Source organism: Homalodisca vitripennis, chromosome 7 (genome assembly GCF_021130785.1).
Source record: "Homalodisca vitripennis isolate AUS2020 chromosome 7, UT_GWSS_2.1, whole genome shotgun sequence".
Classification (NCBI taxonomy): Eukaryota; Metazoa; Arthropoda; class Insecta; order Hemiptera; family Cicadellidae; genus Homalodisca; species Homalodisca vitripennis.
In genome coordinates, this window is record NC_060213.1 from 127199523 (window position 1) to 127221015 (window position 21493).

Here is a 21493-nt window from a genome sequence, read left to right on the forward strand (position 1 = left end):
AAAGTTGTCCTTACAATTTTGTGCTTTCCTACAGGGCTCAATAACCAAGGTCACAATGTAGGAGGAGGAACTGACGGCCTAGCCGGCACATCACAAGGTAAGATACACTCTCTCTCGCCTACATGAGACCCAAACGCAACTCTCACACCACCACTAGTCCATGTGTACAATACTAACATTTTATAACTGGTTTAACATAATATGTAAATAAATGCATACAACCATTTTTCATGAATGCAATGATTTTACCTATCCAAAATAGCTCAGATGGATAAAATTCTAAAAATACTGTGTGCAGAGTTACTAGTTTTGGATCTCATGTTTGTATTTTTTAAGTTTGTGTTTTGTTGTGATCAGTCAAACAATACAACTTACATACATGTTTCCCATACCTGAAACACCATGAAACAGTTCTGTTAGCGTAAAAGTGAATAATAAGTGATGTGTTTTTATTTATTTTACAAAGTACTGTCTAAATTCTAGATGATGAGTGTTTTATTCTTCGTAATCCAGTGCGAGATGAGGAATACGTTTGCTTTGAAAGTTAATATATTTTAACCAAACCATTCAACACAATCTAGTGTTATCGTTAAGAATAACTTCAATTTATTCTTACTGCATGGATATAGCCAGGAAGGGAGCCTGATATTCTCGGCTGTTTCCAAAATTAAACGCCGAAAATTTTATATGATCAGAGAAGTACCTATCAAAAGTTTCCTTAGCCATCAGTGTGGGCTTCGGTACTAACCCATACTGCTGACATAGAAAGAAAAACATCCCTTGAGTTAGTATCTAAATGTCAAGCTCAGATCACATGAGCACTTCAGGTTGGACGAGATAAGAAGTATTGAGTTAAAAAACAAAAAAACAGTGAATGTTTAAACCTAGAAACGCTACGTGTCGTGGTCATGACATATTAACGAGAATTGTCATGGCGCTGTTATTAAAGCTTCAGTTGATACTTTAATATATACATATATAAAACTGTTATTCCTAAAATACTGTTATGTTGGCAATACTGCAAAATCATACGACATACAGCTGCAATCTGGGGAAAATCACATTTATGTAATTTATATATATTTTTTTTAATTTTTATTTTGAAGCAATTATCCAACTGTTGTATATAATTTTATTCAGTATTAAATTGTGCATCATATATAATATATTTTAAATTATTTGACATAAATATGTGTTTATCGACCGAATAAAAAAAATGTGAAAAAACCATTTATTTTACTTCCTTCAAGTTTTTCAAGACTACATGTGATGGAAATTATGATAAGTGTTAGTAATATATTTTTTAATTTTCTTAAAAAAATAAAAGTAGGATAAATGACAAGTAATTAGAGGATTAAGTTTTGTTATAATAAGACTTGAAAATGCACCTAAGCTCCTAATGACAACACCAGTTTCTAGTAAAGGTAAATCTGATGAATGCCATAGTATCAAAGGATCAGATTGTGCAATGTGCATGGTAGCTTGGTTTCCAGTGCTATCGGCTCCAGAAGAAGCTTTACATTGTCTATGCAATCATTGTATCATTTCCTTTTCTATTTTGAAACCTCTACCATTTTGGCCAGCGATTCTCTTGTAGGCATCATCACAGTAAGCATAATCCCATTAAAACAGTTGCTCTTTTAGCTCTCAATCGTACGCAAATATTTAAAGAAGCTTCTTCCAAAGCCAGTGGATAAAAGAAAATTTTGTAAATATTTTATTGAAGTATGTAACATGAAAAACATTTTAATTGTGTTGTGTAGATACATTTAAAAAAAAATCAGAGAATTATATCAAGTATCTGATTGATAAAAAAAACTTTTAAATGATGCTGAAAAATTTTACAGGAATTTGTCTGAAATTTTGCATTACATTTTTATTATTTTTTAAGTTTTTTATTAAGTCACATACAGGATATGAACCTGCGCTATCTCTAATTCAAATCCAAAGCATGACGTCTTAGACTGTGGAGCCAATGGAGAGTCTTCTAACTTCCTCAAATAGAAGTCATTTCCACACTCCCAACCACATTTTTATAAATTCACCCCAAATATGTTTTATGCTAAATATTTAACAATATAGGTGGAATCTATTAGCTTTCTGTTAAAACTGGTAGCATTTACGCAACCATGACTATTGTCAAATAAGAATGATATTAAACTTTAAAAGATTTAAAAAAATTACAAGTTGCAACCTCCCGGTTTTTCTTGTGGTTCTCTCATCAAAACAAATATTTACTGTGTTGTTTCTATTGTAATTATGGTATAATTTGATATATATTCATATAAAAGTCTGATATAATGAGCTTACATATAGACGTATGGGGTGCTGCTTTAGTCAGTTTCAACTGTGTGTTTTTCGGCTGAACTAGTCACAGGGTGGAAGAGGGAACTTAAAAATTTTTAGCCCTCCAGGCAAGTTGAACCATTTAAAATTCTGGAGGAGAGTTTGGAAAATGTCTCATTTCAAATGTACAACTCAGTTATTGAAACTGTTTATAATTTTTTCAAATAATACAGCATTTTAATTTTACTGTATTTTTGTTAAAGAACCAGCAATAATATTTGAAAACAGAGAAAAGATTTACCTCCTGGATCGTATACACAAGTGACATATATAATACAAGGAATGATTAAAAATATTTAGTATTACATTGCTACAGAGTCAATATAAAAGTTATTGCATATAAAAGGTTAACTTTTTGTTGTCGTCGTTTTGCGACATATAAATGTTACAAAAACAAATATCTGTTTCAAGTAATGGTAATTATTTATGAAGTATTATTAACCACTGGATTTTAAACCTTTTCTGGTACCCACATTTTGTTACCATACATAATGTATATCTCTGTACAATTGAACATTTTTTGTTTAAAAGTTAGTATGTGGTAGAAGTTATTGTAGAATTATTTTCTCGTTTGTTGGTTTTGTGCATGTTTATGTGCCTTGAACATTGGAGCTGTACTTTAGTTGTAATTACCCAAATATAGAAAAGATCCATGGTAAATATAAATATAGCTTCAAAATCTTACCACAATTTCTGTATTTTTCTCAGTACTCTTTAAAAATCTGTGTACTATTTTATTCTTTAGATTATCAACTAGTAGTAAAACTCAAAGTATTTTCCAATAATCAAATTTCCAATTATTTTTCACACTGTTTCCAAAAGATTACTTTGAAATTTGATGTTTAGCCAACTATAACATTTTTTATGCATTTTAGCGTTTATGCGCATAATTTTATTTTAATAACTCCAACCAACGTTGTAATTGGTGAAATAAAGTAAAATTTATTTTTTAATGGAAGACTATGAATGTGTTTATTTTTTAATGGAAGACTATGAATGTTTTTTTATAACCTCAAAAAACCCCAAACAATAAATATACCACTGGTTATCATTTTGTCTGTGCTACGTGAATGAAATCTCTGCTATAACAAGTAAAATTGAAGAAGATATATTGTGCCATCAGATAACAAAGAAGTCAAGAGAGAAAGAAACTGCTCTAGAATAAACTATAAGCTTTTAAAAGCTTAAAATTATAAATATTTTCTTTAATATATTACAAAGTTACACAATGAAAGGAAGAAATGGAGAATAAGTTCATTTGTATTAATTTCTGCCAGTGACCACCAATTTAAGTTATCATAGTTTACATATTTACTTTTTATCTAAACCATACATTAAAATGAAATCGTCAGAGTGAGTACATGGAAGTAAAATTTGTACCACCCATATTCTAAAAAAACCAAGATTGATACAATATGACCATACTTACAGTCATTACACAGAATGAGATAGGTTTCTAAGTAGACTATAAATAATTGTATGTGTATTTGTAAAATTACTGGTAATTGAAGGAAAGTTTGTTTAGTAATGAATACAAGAGTAATTTTAGCGATACTTACAATAGAATGTAGTAAACTTTGTGAGACAGGTGTCTATACTTATTAAGTGTAATTAGTCTCAGAGTTCCTGACAGTATGTATCTTAATGATCAGATTAATATGTGGAACAATTAATTAACATTTTCTATTAGCTTCATGTCCTATCTTATATCTTTACCTATTTTACAAAGTTTAGCTCTTGTCCTGGAGCTATGTGAGTGTAGCATAAAGGATGTCTCTGAATCAATGAGACAAACTTCTATTGTGTATTCTTGTTTGAGATCAAAACTAAGAGATTTTGATGTTCAGCAGCCCTAAACACACCACTTAAAATTAGAACCATCAAAGTAAAAAAAATGTATTTTAAACATCAACTGAGTGTTACAAAATCATGATCAAATCAGAGTTAAACAATAATTAGTGTTGTTTTATGGATGGATTGTATATTCAATAGAACCTGTTCTGCAGTGGCCTAATCGACTGTGGGGGATCAGAGACATAAAAAATAAATAAAATATTTGTATAACATCAGTTTAACTTGTATGAAAGCAGTAGTTAAATGTTTCAACTTGAATTAGACCGATCTAATCAATACAATTTTAGATTTATTCTATAATACCTGCTGTGATATACTCTTCAATCCGATTCATCCCCCCCCCCAAGCCAAATCCTAGCTATGCCACTGCTGAACTGGATACAGGAAAAACTGATTTTGTCAAGTAATCCAATATATATCTTGGTGTGCTGCATCATTAGCTGTAACTGTTGCGATCCTTGGGTAAAAGCAGTAGTGTATATAGAACATTATTTTGGGGGAGGGGGGACTAACATACTTGACAGTTTAGGAGGTATAAAATACCTCCCAAAAATAGGGGCTCTGGAATCATCTCCCAAAAAATTGTTGAGGGCCTCATAAATGTGTTCTAGTTGGAAACAAAATAGTGGGTGCAATTTTAATTTTCGTCTTTCAAAATTTTGAGGGGGCTTGAGGCTTTTGAACTCCTCCTTATATACGCTGATGGGTCAAACATAAACACACCCATTAAGCCTACTTCACTGTGGACAGTGACAACTGGAGTGGAAGGGGTCTTCTCTGTGCCAAATGCTATTAGCAAGCACAGACGTAAAGAAACCTGGACTGGAATTGGCTATTCTTTTCGTTCATGGTTGATGCCAAGAGTATCACACAATTCCTTCAACCAAGTTTCGTTCCCTAAAATCTCCACAGGAAATTGTACCAGTTTCTTCCTGCTCCGAAATATTCTTTATCTTAGTGCACAGAGTTTATCAGGTCCGGAGTTCCAACTCCTCGATTTCATGGAATGTATCGTGATTGTTTTACCATTGTTTATCTCGCTTTGGCTGGAGCAGTTGGATGTTTCTTTCCAATTTTCAAAATCGTAAAATGTTATTTTTGAGGAATTAGGAAAAGATAAACCACCTTCACTCTTGAATCTCATGGCAAACAAATTTTGCTCCAACAAAATATTTGTTACAAAAAATCAATAACACTGCGTTTCGAAATCTGCAGGAAGTTTTACAGATCTCTAAACGTAGTGTTACTGATTTTTTTGTATCACTGAACGATGTCCAGAAAAATCTTGTTTCCTTCAAAATCCTTCCATCGTCAAAAACAAACTTCAAACAAAGAATATATTTGTACACTGAATTGAGCAAATAAAAAATCTGAATTCATCTATATAATCAAATCGCATAACCGATATTAATAAAAATTAGTTGTTTAAAAACTTGAGAGATGGTTAGGTTTTAAGTACATGCACATACCTTGCAATTTGCACACATATTTGTCATTGAATAAAATTGAATAAAAAAAATAATTGATAAATCTATAATAAAAACATAACAACGAAAATGAAATAGATTTTATTTTGGCTGGTTTCTTGTAACTAAAACATGTATTGCTATAAGTATGTTTTCTGAAATATTTTATATATAGAGAGAAAAATATTGCTTTGACCTCAAAAAATGTGTTTTGTAAGTTTGTCACATAATTCAGACACATCCTGAAAAATTTAAAAAAATCAGTAAGTGTTGATTACACAGTTGTACTGTATTATTCCCAACAGTCTATTATTGTAATAATAATTCGTTAAGTTACAATATAGATTAAGTACAAAGCAGGTTACATGTTAACGTTTTACAAGGTTGAAACTGAAATGGGTGATGTAATTAGTGTAAGATTTCATGTTCAAATATGCAATGTTTTAGCAAGCATCAAATTAGACAATGTTTACTGTACGCCAAATAGGCTGTGATTACATGTGTAAGATAACGCTAGTTCAGAGCACTAGTATAGTTTAAGCTGTGTTTTCCATACATTTAAAGAAGCTCAGTATATATTTCTAATACAGCAATTATTAATGCAATTCAGATTCTGTACCAAATAGGCTTTGTATTTGGTGTAGGTTACGTGTAGATTAGGTATAACCTTACACCAGGCTAGGTTATGTTTACCGTACGCCAGGTGTGTCTGCCCAGGTGGGCGAGTGCGCTGCCGTCACTGCGGTCGGTTGCTTGCCAGTCGAGCCACACTTCTCCGTCACATCCAAGACATCCATTGCGAGCAGACTCGTCAGTTCTGGTGCAACATCTGTCACAAGCCTTATCGCACCCGCAACAGCCTCCTTGTACATAACTCTAAGTACCACCCGAAATGCAAAGCCAGTCTTTCTCAATGACAATGGAACAGTGATATTACTTAGATGCTTGTTCAGGATAAATTTATAACTAGTTTTTTGGAGGGAGGTGGTGAACATTATTTTGGTGAGAATATTTATAAAGTTCACTTACATAAATACCAATGTTACCAGTGGTGTAACTAGGACTTCACTTTGGGGGGGGGGCAAGATTTGAAGAGCACAACACACCGGGGAGATGGAATAAATTTGGGTGAATCTAAATTTGAATAAATTTTAAAATAAACAAATAACTGCTGTATTTTAACAAGTTGGATTACATGTTGTACGATTTCTTTTTGCTCTTGAAGGGTGGTTTTTATCCCCCTCGTCTCCCTTCTTAGTTACGCCACTGAATGTTACCTTACCAATCAATGTTTGTACAAGATTTAATACCTAATCTCAATTTATATGTTTTTATTGGTTTAAAAATACAATTTAAAATTGTTTTAAAACGAACATGGTAACTCTCTAAGTTTTAGTTTAATTTTGTTCATAAATGTAAATTTATTCATACATATTATAATTAATTACATCTAGTCTAATTATGTTGTTATGATTATCTGTTAAAATTCTTCTCTCAAATAGAAATCGTGAAAAATTGTGTGTCTTTTGAAGATAATAAAAAGTAATTAAATAGACTCAATTGAGTATGTTCTGTGTGCAAATCATAATATGATTGGAGGGCTACTAACAGTGACAATATTTTTTTAGTTTAATGTTGGGGAGTTAATATACTGTAATATAGTGAAAGCATTATTTTATATAGTAAGATACAATTTTTATACATATATTTTATAAAGATACAATAATATTGACTTCCGTTTAGTGTATGGACTTGTTATGGAAGTTTTTGATGCTTGAAACAAACGGTGGTGACCCTCAAGGTTCGGTTATGGCACCGATATTTTTCCCCCTTGACCACGGACAATTTAGAATAAGTGGAGTGAAGCTGGAGAGGGGGCTGACACGGAACTCTGGTTGCAGGCTGGAGGGGTCGACCCACCAACAAACTGCTCTGCGACATTTGTAACAAGAGTTACCGAACGATGAACAGCCTCCGCAACCACCGCAGCATCTACCACAGAAAGTTCCGAGTGGAAGGGCAATTCGCGGAGCCCCAGTTTGGCCAAGACGATAGGCACCCGTTCCATTAGACCTTGCGTTACGGACACGAAGAAGTGACACGTGGCTCGTGGTTAGGCATTGTGAACAATAATATGCAAGTACTTATAACTCAATAAGGTTCAGGTAGCCCAGAGTGACTTTGATAAAAATATTCTTGTAAAACTTCTAAAACTCACAGCAATTATACCTACATTTGTACGTAGCACACTTATGTATTCACTGAAATTATATTTTATTATTTTAACTAATATTATTTAGCCAAGTGAATATTGTATTGTATATAAAATACTATTTAATCATTGGTGAGGTATACAGAGTGTATATGAGCTCATACAGAGGATTTTAGCACACATCCAAGAATTTTTGTATAACGAAACGCACATGTTATGATTTCGAATTTTAAGTACAAAAATGTAAATAATAGCATGTCTTCACTATTTATGCCTATGGTAGTCTAGTCAAATTTCAAAAGATGAATAAAATTAAGTGCTACTTATAAATTAAAAATCTTCAAACCTGTAATTAGAAAATTCGTAATTCTAAAAGTAAATGAAGATCCTGATTTTCAAACAATGTTATCATAGTAAGGGTTCTATTCAATAAAACATTTATTTTTCAAACATATAAGTTCTGCAGCTCTATGTGCTTTTTTGGAAATATTTTAACGGAGCAAAATATCTTATTTGTGTCTCTAAAATATGCCTTACAAGTATCTCGCACGGATTCAAATACGTCTGTATAACTGGTCTTGGTTTGTAAAGAGTCCTAATAATTGTTACATTTACCTTTGTATTGTGTTCTTCCAACAAAAGTCATGTTGTTTTTATCATAACCGATATTTTTTCTAAAGCAAGTAAGCTAAGCAAGTGTTAATGCTTTTTATAGGGCCTATACTTCCATGTTTGTACAATTTTAGTATAAGAGAATATATTGGAAATCACATATATATATATAGGTATCATATGAAAGTACAAGAAAATTATTATAACTGTTATAAATGAAGTTATACATTGTTAATACCATATTATCTATGTAAAAATTAACTTTGTTGTATAAAGTTTTGGGGGATTTTTAATTTTAATTTTGACAAACCAACGCTATGTGGCAATTAGGTTATTAATATATTTTTTCTTAGTAATATTCAGTAACTCTTTACTTGTTATTATCATTACACCTTAGGTATTACTGAGTCTACTTTTTAGGTTGTTTAACATAGAAATAATTATGGTCCTCATATTTTTTTATGTGTAAAAGTGTATTTTTAAATGACAAAACATAGTATGGCATACATACAATATATAAGTTTTAAAGCTGTATGGCCCAATGTAATTAATTGTGTTGTTACCGGGAATAATGTAAAAAAATTGTTTGAGTGATGTCCATAACATATTTATAATTTATTGTAGTCATTTTAAAATAACTTCCTTTTAATATTAGTAAACAAGAATCGTCTCACTGAAATTAGATCTGTGGGAAGCAAGCATAATTTAACTGTTTCATTCTGTAATTACTTTCATATTAAGTCCTTGCTTTGGTTAAATCAAGTTACTTTGTTACCTAGATTTAGAGGCAAGTTAAAGCAATATAGAACTAATTTTACGTTTTCCAATGCTTACTTTGATTTTATTAAATGTGTATTGCTATAGAAATAAGGTGTGACCTCTCTATTTTATACTAGAATTTCTCGAAAGTATAACATTAGTCAACTATTTGTACTATAAGTTGTAAAATAGTTGAACAGAAATGATTTAAAATTGTTTGTTTTAGTTCTAATAAGTCTTAAAACAACGCATTTTACTACAATCTAAAAACTAAACACAACTCTAAATTAAACCTAGGACACAGATTTTTCTCAAGGAATGACCATTTTATATCCTTCTTACTAAAGAAATATTTATAAGTATAACGCCAACCTATTTTTTGCCAAGTTGATTCCCTACACCCATTGGGTCCTCGGTCTAAGATCATGGTCATCACCACCTCATCTGACAATTTGCATCAACAAAATCTGGTCCTATCTGATTTTCTCCCTTGATAATACTTACAGAATGGCCATGGAATTTTATTTCCATTCAAAAATACACACTATCTTCTGAATCACTTTCAAATAGGCGATCAATTCCATGATTTCTTAGATCTAAACATGAAGCTGACTTAGAGTCGATGAAAAGTGTTAGTTATTGATTGAGATATGCCCAGAATTATAGATCAACTATAGTACACTTGTGCAGTCGAGACAACAATGATCTGTAGTTACTGATTGAGATATGCACAGAATTATGGATCAACTATTGTGCACTTGTGCAGTCGAGACAACAATGATCTGTAGTTACTGATTGAGATATGCACAGAATTATGGATCAACTATTGTGCACATGTGCAGTCGAGACAACAATGATCTGCAGTTACTGATTGAGATATGCACAGAATTATGGATCAACTATTGTGCACATGTGCAGTCGAGACAACAATGATATGTTGGTACTGATTGAGATATGCACAGAATTATGGATCAATTACTGTGCAAATGTTGTCGAGACAACAATGATCTGTTGGTATTAATTGAGATATGCCCAGAATTATAGATAAACTATTGTGCACATGTGCAGTCGAGACAACAATGATCTGTAGTTACTGAATGAGATATGCCCAGAATTATGGATCAATTACTGTGCAAATGTTGTCGAGACAACAATGATCTGTTGGTATTAATTGAGATATGCCCAGAATTATAGATAAACTATTATGCACATGTGCAGTGGAGATAACAATGATCTGTAGTTACTGAATGAGATATGCCCAGAATTATGGATCAATTACTGTGCAAATGTTGTCGAGACAACAATGATCTGTTGGTATTAATTGAGATATGCCCAGAATTATAGATAAACTATTGTGCACATGTGCAGTGGAGATAACAATGATCTGTAGTTACTGAATGAGATATGCCCAGAATTATGGATCAATTACTGTGCAAATGTTGTCGAGACAACAATGATCTGTTGGTATTAATTGAGATATGCCCAGAATTATAGATAAACTATTATGCACATGTGCAGTCGAGACAACAATGATCTGTTGGTATTAATTGAGATATGCCCAGAATTATAGATAAACTATTATGCACATGTGCAGTGGAGATAACAATGATCTGTAGTTACTGAATGAGATATGCCCAGAATTATGGATCAATTACTGTGCAAATGTTGTCGAGACAACAATGATCTGTTGGTATTAATTGAGATATGCCCAGAATTATAGATAAACTATTATGCACATGTGCAGTCGAGACAACAATGATCTGTAGTTACTGAATGAGATATGCCCAGAATTATGGATCAATTACTGTGCAAATGTTGTCGAGACAACAATGATCTGTTGGTATTAATTGAGATATGCCCAGAATTATAGATAAACTATTATGCACATGTGCAGTCAAGACAACAATGATCTGTGTTATCCTGTAACTATCCAGTTCAATTGTTGGCTGTGCTTGTGTTAGCCACTCTAAATCATGCCCTTTTAGTGCATCAAGCTTTCTTTAGTACAGTGGTAATAGATGGAAACAGTTGAATGTTTTACCTTGAATCTAATTAATAAAAAATTCAGATTTATTCTGTACTACTCGCTGTAGTGTGCTTTTCAATCGAATTCATCCTCCCCTCTCAAAGCCAAGTCCTATTATATTACATCAATAATGATAATATTGTAAATTTTGTCATCAGACATAACTAATAAATCTTCAAATGTGTCTACAGGACCAAATAAAATGAGTTCACATTTGCAAGGATGGATTTAATTGAGTTCTTAAAAAAACTTTTTTAGGACTAGTACTGTATCAACTCTCCTCCTTCATCTGTTTGATAAGATCCTTCCACAGGGAGAATGGTCTATAAGGGCGGACACAATAAGGCTTAAAACTTGATTGGCCTCTCCTCTTTTTAAAAGGATACGACAGAAAGAAGTGGCTATGGTTTGAGTGGTTAGATAGAGTTCCTAATATGGAATTGGGCTTGGAATGAGTTAACCATTTTTGTTCAAAACGGAATTAGTTTATTTAAAAAATTTTATTTAAAAACAGTAATAAAAGACTAAAACTCTAGGTTTAACAGGCTTTTGAATCAATTTTTAGTTTTTTTTATGTTAAATAGTAATTTAGTACTGTATATAATCTCTAATATGTTTCTATTTAAATGTAAAATTTTGGAAATTTATATTGTGTACACTACAGATATTCTCAATACTGCAGGAACTAAATATGTACAAAAGTAAAAATGAAACTTTTTTTGTTAAAAAATTCTTTGTTTCAGTAAAACATATTTATTGAGTTTTAAAAACTTGTAAGTTAAAAAAGTAATTACAATGCTCTCTAAAAATATTTATCAATTAGGCATATGTGTAAATTACGGTTTTAAGAATCATAGGTGAAAAAAAACAAAAAATACAAAAATTAACAATTGCATTGAATATATTTTAATAATCAGTCTAGTTGACTAAAGTGTGAATTTTTATCTAAAAACCTCAAGGGTATGAAATGAATCATTCAGAGTAAATTCTTAGACTGGAAGCAGAATTGTTGTTTTTTCATGGAGTTTAAATTTATGAAGGTATTGCACATTGTTATTTCAATGGAGTTTTCAAGCTTGAAGATATTCCATATTGTTGCTTTCATGGAGTTTTCAGTTGTCGGAAGATATTCCACATTGTTGCTCACATGGAGTTTTATATTCTGAAGATATTCCACATTGTTGCTTTCATGGAGTTTTCAGTTGTCGGAAGATATTCCACATTCTTGCTCACATGGAGTTTTATATTCTGAAGATATTCCACATTGTTGCTTTCATGGAGTTTTATATTCTGAAGATATTCCACATTTTTGCTCTCATGGAGTTTTATATTCTGAAAATATTCCACATTGTTGGTTTCATGGAGTTTTCAATTCTGTTTAAAGGTATTCCACATTGTTGCTTTCATGGAGTTTTCAGTTGTCGGAAGATATTCCACATTGTTGCTCACATGGAGTTTTCAATTCTCTCTGAAGGTATTCCACATCATTACCTTTGTGGTGTTTTCGATTCAGAAGGTATTCCACATTGTTGCTTCAGGGCAACTGAACTACTACTTCGTAGTCAATATGGAGTGGTATAGGAAAGCAATGTTGTAATTTAGTGACTATATTTTGCTATTGTCTCAGCTTTTGAAAGTGACTTCAGGGACTTATACTCAGGATATTTTGTGATTCACATGTTTACCCGAGGATTTTATGTGCTATTCTTCAAGGGTTTCTGTTATGAAGACCTAGTGATCTTTCATTTTTATTATAAAGTCTTCGATAATCCAACTAAGGCCAATTAATATTTTTTAAGGCCCAGTTGTATTATCGGTTATTTCTGTCCTGTCCTCATAAGAACAATGCTAAATCTCGTGTAATTTTTTAATTTATTTTTAATTATAAACTAATGAGAGATGTCTTACTTTAAGGATATGATTAATCAGCATCCAAAACCCCTTTTAGTCATTTTATATTTACATACATGATTCAGAAACAAATCTCATACTTTGTTGTACTTTATCGCTGAAATATAAAAAAGGTTGCATAACCGCATGAGAGTTATAATTGTTCTTATGGGAAAAAACATAAGGTCATATTGCTACGTTTCTTAACTGAATCATTCAAACCAGGCTAAACTTATTAACCATACATACTCTTATCACTAACATTCTCACAAAGTAACTGAAGGTTTTAGTGACAACATTAACTACTGATATAATGGTAGAGAGGAGTACATTTTATATCATGTTCCTACATCTTATTTACTCAAGAGAAAGAGTTTTATTTTTATGAAGTGTTATAAATCTCAGGTAATTGTTATTGTTTACAGCCTGTTTGTACATGTACAAAATTGTTTTGTATATATTAATTAACACATGGGGTTTGAGTTGTATTGTATTTTCATGTATAATATTCAAGAACTCATTAAATGAGGTACTTCCACATGTATTATATATTTTTTCTGAAACCTTAAATAATAGAGCTGGCTTAAAATACTAATTTTAGTACATTTCACAATCATACAAAATTAATTACAGTATCACAAACTCAAACGCAGTGACTATTATGGTTCATTTTAATAGTCGTATTTTTAATGGTTTGATTGTGTTTTTATGCAATGAAAATTTGTTTTATTATGATATTTTGATAGAACAGTGTAAACTTAAAAGAGCAAGAACTGAATCATGCTTTATTTCCAGCAGTGTACACAAACATATGGAAAGATGATTTGGTGTGGTGCATATATGTACGAATAATCAGAACTAGCTGTTCAATTACCATATAAGCCGTATACAACTAATATAAGATGAGCCTTCCTCTGGCTTTATTTTACACCAGTAACTATTGTAAGTGCACAGACTGCTAAAGCTGTAAACATTAGGATTAGGGTTTGGAACCATCACATTTTAAAATCATTTGTGTCCTGAGACTAGATAAGCTATTGTAGACCAGTGGCTCTCGATAAGTTCTCAGACCACCAAAATTCCAAGCACTAGAATTAGGGCTTGAAACCATCCCATTTTACAATCACTTGTCTCCTGGAACTATATCAGCCATTGTGGTATTGAGATGTACCACCGACCAATGATATATCCAGATGTAAGAAATCAAATCATGACGGGCGATATGAAACAATAAATTGCAAATTGCAGAATCAACAAAGTAAGGACGTTTAGGAAGTGAAATAGTAAAAGCGAATTAGTCAAGTAATTTACTCTCCATAAGGCAAATGACTAATTAGTTATCTTCTTTAATGAAACTTTTGATAACAAGAATTACATTTAAATAGAAATACCTTTGATTTTGTTCATAAAATAATGCTGATTTGAAACCAAAAACTTCAAACTATATATATATATATATATATATATATATATATATATATATATATATAATGTTCCATGTAATGTTCTAAATATACGGACATTTATGTGGTTGTGTCCAGAAATAGTAATGTGGCATTGCGTTGACCATTACATGTTTTTCAACTCCCAAATCCAAGATTAACTCCTGAACAGTTTCGGATTTGTATCTAAAGTTATGTTGATTTTACATTTTTCGTTTTGATTTTTTATACAGAGACATGTTTCTACAGTTTAGTTACTTTTTTATGCATAAAAGTTATTTTTAGTTCTAAAAAAATGTTTTTTTATATTTTGTCCACTAAGCAATTTTCACTATTTGTGTTTGTGTTTTCATCACACAAATAAAACCAGCTATATATGTATCATATACATGGTGTAACAAAAAAGTTGTATTGGCTGTGTACTTTCAGTAACAGTAACAGTAACAGCTGATTTAAATAACAGCTGTTCGAATATTGTCAAATGTAGTTTGCATATGTAATACAAAACCTGCCACAAAATAGTTGTTTCATAACTGATTTTTAGTAATGAGATATCTCTGGAAAGAAAATATGATTTAAAAACGTTTTTGTGTTCTTTACAATTTTGATAAAAATAGTAGTTTATTAGATATTTTACAAAACACAAATTGCATTGCTGCAATTTTGAAAATATTAAAACTGATTTTAACATATTTTTTCTGATATAATACCTTTATACGTTGTTCTGTTTACCAAGTTTTCTAACAGTCATAAAGATAACAACAAAAATAAAATTATTTTAATATAAAAAATGGCGTATAGCTGCTAAAAAAGTGAAAATTATAAAAAAATATTCTTCATTTTTTGCTTAAAATCACACATAGAATCTGAAAATGCATAGCTTTGTTACACCCAGTATGTCTATGGTACAAAAAACACTAAAAATAAAACCTTAAAATTTGGATGGGTTTATTTGTCTGGTTGGATAAAACCCCATGTTCAAGACGGGTGGCATGCAAGAACAACACGTAATAGCTGTCTGCACTTTACAACTACATCTTACTCACCAAGGTGTAAACACTCATGACAGAGGACCAAGGAAGTGCTTACATCTAGTAGAAAACACCAGAACTACTTGCGCAACACGCGTTTGTCATAGAAATGCTTCTTGCACAATATTACGGCATACAATGGAATAAAACAGGAACAATATAACAATGCGTAATAATATGTCACTTTTACTTAACCCGGGATCACTCGCGCCCTTCAAAATCACGTCATCACTCGCGCAGCGTTAGATTTTTTTTTAACAAATGATATTTGTGGGTTTTTTTTTCAAATAAAACGCAGTATATTTGTTCTAAATCTGATATATATTGAAACAAACTATTTTGAAGCAATTAAAATAGGCACTTTACTATTTTAAAATTTTTTAAATATAATGCTTATTTAACTAATAAAAATACATATTCTTATACAATTTTAAATTATTCCTATTTTTACTCGTACATTGTTAAAGAATATATGTTCCCTATTCCATGTTGTCCTCCCTTTCCCTGCATTGCTGGCAAAGTAAGTGTTGTCCTTGCAGTGTGCTCCTTGCAGATGGCAGACGTACAGACGTGACACTGGTGTTGGGTAAACCGGTTTCTTCCGCAAGGGACAAAAGGCACAGCGCCGTTTAGTGTTGTCTTGGTTCTGTCTAGGTGGTGGCGGCGGCGGTGGAAATTGGCCCACTCGCTGGATCTTTTGCCTAAGTCCAATAGAAAGGTTGGTGAGGGAGACTCTCCTTTCAAGGTGTGGCATCGCTAGAGACCTGGCGAGCTGGGTCAGGTAGAAACGTCTTGTTAAGTTCTCCTGTGTATAATTTGCTGTGTGTTATTTGCTTTGTATATAATTTGAGAGTTTATTCCTCCTATATTCAACAAAGCGAAGAATAGTGTCAACGGCCACCTGTTGCTTATTCGAGAGACATTGTACTCACTTTTGAGTCGATCCACAACATCAAACGCCTCCTTTAGTGTAATTATAAAAGGTAATTACTTCAGGCTTGCTGCTGGTTTCATCAATTGTATCGTCTTTGTGCATTGTTGAAAGCATAAGCACATTTTTTACCCTTTTTTGGCACATATGATGCCAGAAGACATTTGTTGGGTGGTTTCCCAAATGCAAAAACTGAACTACCTATTGGACGCCCTTCAATGGATGTTAGCTCTGTTGGAAGTTGAGGTTTGTTTTTTCTTATAGTGCCGACTATGGTCAATCTATGATTCACAAACAAGTTGTTGGCTAACGGTACACTGGTAAAGAAATTATCCATAGTGACATTCCGCCCTGTTCTGTCAATGGGCTCTATAAGGCGCATTACAACACTATGAGCATCATTTGGTACAAAAAACGGTCCATGAGGTTGCTTTGCCAAATAAACCTCTAGCTTTGCTGTGTAAAATGTTCTGGCATCACAAAGTGCGTACACTTTGATGCCATATTTTAGCAGGTTTATTTGGTATATAAACCCTAAATTTGCAACTACCCCGAAAAGCCTCCAGCATCTCGTCTACCGTTGCATACTCGCTTATAGTGTATGCATCTGTACATTTTTTGAACAAATGTCTCAAAAACTTTACGGATTGGGGCTAAATTGTCCTCTGCTTTTTCGAGCAACCCTGGTAGTTTTGTCATCAAATCTTAAGGCTTGAACTATTATTTGGAACCGCCTTTTGAAATTACGGCTGAAAAAAATTCTGGGTGGTGCCATCATCTTTCCACAGCTCATCTATATTGATATGATTCCCTTTCTTCACTCCCGCCATGTAGAGAACGCCAAAAAATGCTTTCATCTCAATGATGTCTGTTTGGGAAATATCTCTCACTCCACGGCTATATGACTGGCTCATAACTGTAAGATGTTGGTTTGTATAGAGCACTATTTCTTCAATCAAATTATCAGGGAAATAAAATCCCCAGCAATCTACAGCATTATTCAAGCCTTTGGCTACATTTTTCACTCCAGGCAACCTAGTTACAATGTTTTCTCTAGGTGTCTTAGTACTCATTGACACTGGTTTGTGTACATACCAAGTAGTAAATCTATCTTTACCAGTGTAAACACTAGCATTTAAATTTGGATTTCTTAGGGGTAGACCTACTTGTTGAACACACGCTGGTCTTCAGGCAGCAACTCTTGGACTAGTTCTTCGCCCGACTGCTCAGAATTAGGGTGGCAACTCTTGGGCTAGTTTCTTCCCCTGAGGTGCTCAGAATCAGTGCTCGGAGGTTGATATTCTGGCTCCAAATCTGTGTCCGATAACACCTCTGGTGGCAGTTCATCGTCCTGTTCACTTATGTCATTCTCTTCTTCCAGCCAAGCCAGAATTCGAAATTCACGTACACCTTCCATAATTTCAAAGTCCACAGAACTAAACTATCAATATAACAATAAGTGAACACTAAAAATCACCATAGTTCGAATACAACAATTGTGCAAACACTCGCGTCGTTAGAAAAAAATTTAACAACGGCAGTTACGCGCCCGCTCGCGTGTTAGATTCACACTGACAGGCGTTGCACCCCCCCACTTTCACTTCCTATTGTGACCCCCCCACCACCGCGCTTACCCTCACAGTGGTACCAACTCTTAATCGGAAAAGTCCCACAAAGGCAAAGAAGATTTTATAATTGTGTACATAGATATTTACCAATGTTGTACTTAAAAATGTTAAAACCGTTAGAATTTATCTAACGCGCGAGTGATCCCGGGTTAATCACTATGAAAGTAACATTACGTCAAAATCCATGAAGGAGTTTAACAGGTTATTTACCTCTTGATATTTGAATAGGTTTGTGACTGCGTAACTTAGCAAAATGAATGAACTTGTTTAGACGTTTCCTTGGTTTCCTTGCGATTCTTAAATTTTTAGTTTTGACACAAGAGTGTCCAATTGAAGTTGGAATTGTATGATTGCTTAAACTTTACCCATTTTGGGTAGGGTGGTGAGAAATTGGGGCTTTCTTCTTAGCATTGTTGGTTTTTTCTTATCAAGACCTTAATTTGATGTATTAATCAATGGGTCCTCTCTTTTAATATTTAGACGCTGTCCTCTATAGAAATTCTTAAAAAATGTACCTAGATGATGTTAAATTATATCCCCAGAAGAGATTTGGTCATTTTAAAAAAGTCCCTAATTGTAAAAATGAATTCTGAGAGCATGCTCTCCACACAACAGAATAATAAGAAAAGTTCCTTTGAACATATACTCTGGCTCATTTTGTCTCTGGTCTTGAGGTATTTAAGAAGAAAAATCATAGAAACTATTTAAGTAACATTATTGTAATTTAGCATGCATTTTCTTTTTAATACTTAAATAAAAAAACATCAAAATTCATTTTTAAAGAATTTATTTTGTGAAATTTAAAAACTTGTCTATGAAATTTAAAAAAACCGTCATAAATCAATAGCTATAAAATATAGGAGAATATCATATTTTTGGCAACGAATTTATTACGATCAGATAAAAATACTGAGAAAAATATACGTACAGTTACATACCATTAACATACCTGGACCGCCACATACCATATAAACGCACAGTGTACGCTATAGAATACTTGGGTGTTGTCTTCTCATTGACTGACAGTACACATATTTTTCAGTTTCTCTGTCAGGTTTCAGCACTTATCAAATGGTTTTTAAGTAATGATTTTCTCTGTGAATCAAGCCACAGTATTTTGAGCAAAATTTATATATATAACAATATTTATGACAGTATAATTAATTGGAAATAGAAGTAGGTAACAAAACAGCTGTGATTGGGGTTCTGTAAGTAGTAAATATGGTATGGTGTGTATTATGCAGATGCAAAATTGACTGCTATACTGAAAATAAAGGACTTTATTTTTTGAATAAGGAAAACTTTGAATTTACAAACCTAAAACACTAATTTAACATAAAATTTTTTTACATAACATTAATTTTAAAATAATTTAACATTTGGAATAGTTATTAGTATTAACTATTAGTTCTAATTCATTAAATTATTATTACATTTCTAGTTATAATTATTTAATTTTTATGATTTCATAATCATTCAATTATAATTAATAAACACTTTATGTCCCAATTCAATAACGTTTCTTGAAAGATAAATTTATATAAAAAGAAATATAATTTACATGATATTTTCTAATCACTGCAAAATCATCTGTAAAACTGGATTTCCTGGAAATGTATAATGAGAAAACCCACTAGTTTAAAGATTTAAATGAACATGTTTCATGTTAAATGAGTTGTATAAATAAAGTGAATTTTCATGTATAGTTATGAAATATATTTCTTTGATCTAATCAGTAGATGTCTCTTTGTTTTAGTTTTTATTAGTTTTGTTTTATAACTTATCTGTACAGTGTTTTAGACATTGTTGTGTTGTTTTATGTTAACTAGATATTTTGTTATGTTTGGTACTGAATGCAGAGCCCATTATTTTCGTGATTGTAAACACTTTCAATCTTTACACAAGTATCTACATTTTTAAATAACTGTTAAAGAGCCAAAGAACTTTCAATAAACAATGTTACGCTACAGTTCCGTCAACAGAAGTGCCATCTTTAGGTGCTTCCGTTTTCTTAAAGGACTTAAAACTGTTCACTCACTTGAGGTTATCGTAAGTATTACAAGTAAAACCCCAAACATGCATAATAAATACATACATGGACACAATTATTTCATTAAACATCACAGCAGCAAAACAATCATGACTGGAATGTGCATCATTGATGTGATCTTTGAACTCTATCTATTAACTGTGAGCAGTGGTTCTTTTCATTGTTTTCTATGGCAAAATCAAAATACTATGAAGAGGATCAAACGTTTGTGTATAAAATATCTTGCACAAAACCCAAAATATGTCTACAAGTCTTCTAGTTATTCAAAAATATTTTAGAAAATATTAAAGAAAAATCTGAATTCTTTTAAATACCACTAACATTATTGATACTAATCATACATATGAATTTCAATAATAATTTAGAAATTGTATGATTTTGGTAGAGTCATATACCTTTAATAATGTATTCCTTTAATACATTGTGGAATTTGAAATATGCAACAGTTTTAAAAAACTTTCAGAATATGCTTATTGAGCAAATGGGTTTTCAGTAAAATAGTATTTATGATGCAATCGCAAGAATAATAAATAAAAAGAGAAGACGACTGCTGCATATTCACAATTTGTTATGTAATTGCATAATCTTTACTGGGAAATATATTTTTCCCGAAGTAAAGTTATTTTAATCAACATTTTTGTTACTCTATGATCTTTGTTGTGCCGATTGCCATCGTGTGATGGCGGTCGGCCGATCCCTGTGTGTGTATTTATGCTGTCCAGGGCTTTACAAAGGAGCCGCGAGTGCTGGGGACCTTGTAAAGCCCTGCGCAGGCTGGTGGTGTGCGGTGGTCTGATGGTTGGTCTGTTGGTGCGCAGGTCTGCGGAAAGTGTTCACGTGCCTGGCGTGCGGCAAGGTGTTGTGCTCGAAAGCCAGTCTCAAACGGCATGTCGCGGACAAGCACGCCTCCCGGCACGAGGAGTACCGCTGTGCGATCTGTGAGCGAGTCTACTGCTCTCGCAACTCCCTCATGACGCACATCTACACGTACCACAAGCCCAAGCCATCAGACCACCTGCACCACCATTCCTTCCAGGACATTATGTACAATCCCGACATTAAACCTCAGGTAACGAGACCACACCACAAAATTTTACTTTTTTACTAACAAAATAACACAGAGAGGGTTTTGTTTTTAATTGCTGGTATCTAAACATTCCGCACAATATGTTTATCCCTCTCTGAACAACCAGCAATGTTAAAACTTTATTTGTTTCATCTACTAGTACTGATCAATTGGTTACTT

General features: G+C 32.5%; 1 protein-coding gene across 4 annotated transcripts in view; it reads left to right on the forward strand.

The window, feature by feature from the left end:
• Window positions 1-21493, forward strand: part of LOC124366288 (broad-complex core protein isoforms 1/2/3/4/5-like) — a 133908-nt gene that overhangs the window by 103053 nt on the left and 9362 nt on the right. For 2 of the 4 annotated variants that reach the window (XM_046822701.1, XM_046822704.1), the window contains one exon: window positions 35-97. In XM_046822701.1, coding sequence (XP_046678657.1) covers window positions 35-97 — 63 coding nt within the window. Of the gene's footprint in view, window positions 1-34; window positions 98-7567; window positions 13706-21065; window positions 21317-21493 lie in introns of those variants that run through there. The other 2 variants (XM_046822705.1, XM_046822703.1) reach the window with 2 other exon arrangements.